Source organism: Papaver somniferum, chromosome 9, assembly GCF_003573695.1.
Source record: "Papaver somniferum cultivar HN1 chromosome 9, ASM357369v1, whole genome shotgun sequence".
NCBI lineage: Eukaryota > Viridiplantae > Streptophyta > Magnoliopsida > Ranunculales > Papaveraceae > Papaver > Papaver somniferum.
The window spans coordinates 164,633,032-164,636,927 of NC_039366.1; the positions used below are offsets into that span (position 1 = coordinate 164,633,032).

General features: G+C 36.8%; 1 protein-coding gene across 1 annotated transcript; it reads right to left on the bottom strand.

Annotated features, from left to right (window-relative positions):
- Positions 1 to 1,321: 1,321 nt before the first annotated feature.
- Positions 1,322 to 3,662, bottom strand: LOC113310240 (cation/calcium exchanger 1-like). The gene has a single exon (XM_026558844.1). The coding sequence runs from the start codon at positions 3,341 to 3,343 to the stop codon at positions 1,496 to 1,498; it is 1,848 nt and encodes a 615-aa protein (XP_026414629.1). The 5' UTR covers positions 3,344 to 3,662; the 3' UTR covers positions 1,322 to 1,495.
- Between the last annotated feature and the right edge of the window lie 234 nt (positions 3,663 to 3,896).

Consider the following 3,896-nt stretch of genomic DNA (forward strand, 5'->3'; position numbering starts at 1 on the left):
AATCGATGGTGGTGCTGATGTTTAAGCTTGGGAGGAAGAATAAAAGGTGATTGATTAATTGATGAGGGTGAGGATGATTAAGAGACAGAGATCAAGAGAAGAAGAATAGAATCAACAATAGTTGGTGATGTTGATTTAGGTTTTGAATCAAACTCAAAAGAAAAGGTAAATTAAATTGAGGGTTTCATCTAGTTTGAATTTGTTCAAGTAAATTGGGTAAGAAGTGATGAATTTTCTATGGGTTTGTTCAATTGAAGTTGAATCGGTTAAGTGGAGGTTTAATTTGAGTTATTTGCGAAATTGTGAATTCACGGAGTTAGGGTTTATCCTGAATTAGGGATAGATGATATGGATTTGGGTTTGTGGTGAAGAATTGGAAGTTGTCCTACTAATGATAAATCGTAGATGAATTTTGATTCACTGCGTTGTTCTTGGAATTTGATTTGAGTTAGGTTTGTGTATTTTTGGATCATTGAATGGTGTTGGAGTTCAGATGGGTATCGGGTTGTTGTAGAAGGAACGTATTTCCCTTCATTCTCTTCAAATTGAAGAATGAAAGTGAAATAGGGTTGTTGTTGGTGTTGTGAAGATGAAAAACTCGAAGAACTGAAATTTGAAGCTCTTGCTAACGAAGAGAAGGGATGGCCATGATTATTTTTAATCAAAAATTCTACGATTATTAGACACCGATACTTATGATCCGGTACAGGCCGAGAATTTGCTGAGAACCGGTCCATGTACCCATCCTACACCGGTTCTCATTTCCATTCCCGTTCCCTGTACCTCATACACCGGTTCCGGTACAGTACCGGTCCTGGACAAGAGATCGGTTCTTGTACAGCCTTACCTATATGACCTAGAACTACATCTCAATTTTGCATAGCATCACTAATAGAATAATCCTCAAAAATTTAATTACCCACTCACCAATTGAAAATCAAAGTCTTCACTTTTTCAATAATATTATTTGAAGTGTTTTACTTGTCATTGAAATACCTATCATTTCTTTTAATCCAGACAGTCCATCGTGTTGCAAATGGTATATAATGTCCCATACCTTCCATTTGATTGCAACATTCTTACGTTACGTACGCTTCTTCTTATTCCATTCCAAAATTGATTTCCAGACAGATTCCCGGAAAGCCCACTACAATATGTATGCAATTAAGAAATGATGCCATACTGCTATAGTTGTCTGGCAATGTAAAAGTACATAAATAAGATGATCAAATGATTTCTTACACAACAAACATTCATCCACTCCAATATTGTTCCTATCTTGTGTTGGTGTGGCATCGTAACAAACGGTCCAAACAAAGAATATTACCTTTTGAGAAACCATGAAGTATTAAATTATACTGCTAACAGAACTATTATATATACCTGAGTTCGATTAGCTTTAGCTTATAATTACATTTGAGTATGCATACTCTCAATTATACAAAAGAAAAAAACCCAAAAATACATTCGACATTGATTACTACCTAACTAGGGTTTAAAGAAAATAGCGGTAGAGTGTCCCTTGAATTGGAACTCCACCAAGGGTTTGTGCTAATCTTACAGATAGAAAACACAGATAGATAGCCACAAGACCACAACCTAACAACCTATCAAGCTTCATATTCTTCCTAGGCAGAATGACAAGTGCCCACAGCAATCCAGCCATTAAAAACCCTATTGTTGCGTACAAAGAGGTATCTTTAGGAATCACAAATGAAGATGGGTAGTCGGACCAAGTTTTGAAAACAAAACCTAAACCCAACCCCATTATTGTGTTGAAAATGGGACCTGCATAACAACCTGAAATTGCAATCTGAGCACCATCTTGATCACCATTCACTGCCATTGCAACATTTGCTACCAAATCCCCAATTGAATTCCCCCAAGCAAGTAGAGTTAACCCTAGAATTGAAGGACTTATCCCAAATATGCTTCCAAGCGAGACCAGCAGTGAAACCAGTTCGTCGGCTATAATATAAGTCCAAGCAACACTCATTAAGAATCCTCCGACTAACCAAGGCAGTAAACATCTCTTTGGAGGGTTAGCACTCTTAGTAGTCACAAATGCAATTGTTCCGAAAACAATTCCTACTAATCCACCAGCTAAGTAAACCATTAAGCTGCGGTTGTAACCCAAGGCTTTGTTCTGAGTAACCCATAAAACAACCAATAAGATCGGTGCCAATGCAACTGAAACAACTCCAAAAAACTTGGACCATCTCTCTTCACTGACAACAGGAATTGTCATTCTTCTTGGTAAGTAAATGGGTAATTCTATGATGTATAAAAACCAGCTGAAGTAATTCCAAGCCGGCGTATCAAATAATCCGAAACAATTTGTAGTTAATTCATTCCGATTATCCTCTCTATCTTCATCTTCATTGTTAACACCAGATTTTTGGATTGAACCGAGTTTTTCAACATCATCACTACTGACATGTCCTAGCAACGGCGTTCTAAACTCGCCGAATTGTTCATTGGGGTCATATGCAAAAAGAGTTCTAGTGATAGGAGAAATATCAAAGATATTACTAACCTTGATATCCTTTTTCCGGCATATATGTGCCGTAGAGACGATGAAGACATAAATGAAGTAAAGAGAGACAAAAGCAATGGCTCCCCATATGTTTATCGCTCCAACAATCACAATCGCTAGCAGTGAACCAAGTGTAAGGAGGAAGAACAGAATATCTCTAATGAAACTCGATTTATCAACGGATACTTCTTTAGAGCTTATAGAAATACAAATCACCCCCACAACCACACTGGACACAAAGAAAGCCCCACCCAATACACTATTAAGACCAACGCCACCGGAGCCGGTGGTTCCCATGAAGGAAGCGAGACTAGCAAATACATCTGGTGCGCCATTTCCCAAAGAAAGCAAAGTAACACCGGCTATGGTAGGAGAAAGTTGCAGGATTTTTGATAAACTCTCTAATGAAGAACAGAAGTAATTTGCAGCCGTATTAGCTAATAAATAGAATAACAAAATCAGCCATAGAATGAGTACGGTGTAGCCTAATCCAGGACTTGAACCACAGATGCAGTAGAATATTTGGAGATAATTTATGTATCCGCCTGGTTTGCACCCTTTAGTAGATTTCACATATTCACACTTCTCTTGGTAACTATGAAAATGATGAACTTGACTACAATTCACACTTCCATCCAATTTCTGAACATGATTTGGTGATGTTTTGGATTGATGATGGAGAAGACGGGAATCGGAAGAGAAGAGGAGAATTGTCAAGTAGAAAGAGAGTAAGAAAAGGAAAGATATGTTAATGAAGAGAATAAATGATCTCCTAACTTGGTTTAGGGGTGAAATTACCCTTGCCATAAATTAACAATAAATTTTGTGTTTCTTTGAGATGGTATGTTAGAGTAAGATTTATATATAAGTTTGTTAAAAGTTGAGAAATGAAGAAGAAGAGATAATCTTCACAAAGTGTTGCAACTTGCAAGGAATTTTGGAAAGTAAGATATGAAATGAAACGAAATGACAGTAGAGAAAAAGAGAGTATTTGGGGTGAGTGTAGAAGAGAAAGAAGGAAAAATGGGATTCCAGATTTGTAGATAAAGAGTACTAATTGATGTGATCAGCTGAACGACTTTAATTTTAAGAGACAGAGATGTGGAAATCAAGGGCATATTTATATCTTCATCTTCAAAGAAGAATCAAAAAAAGGATTTATTTTTTAAATGTTGCGTCATATATACTTCAATGTTACTTCTTGTTGTTTTAGTTTATTCATGAACAAAAATTAAGAAGAAGAAGAGTTCAATGAGCAGTGCCGTGTCTTTCTCCCATACCCCTTAATGGGTAGTTAACGCGGTAAAGTCATACACGAACAGGCCCTTCCCTAGAATAAAAATAACGTAAGAAAATAATC

What these genes read in the sequence shown, in the direction of transcription:
- LOC113310240 (XM_026558844.1), bottom strand. Translation starts at nt 3,343, where the DNA reads ATGGCAAGGGTAATTTCACCCCTAAACCAAGTTAGGAGATCATTTATT.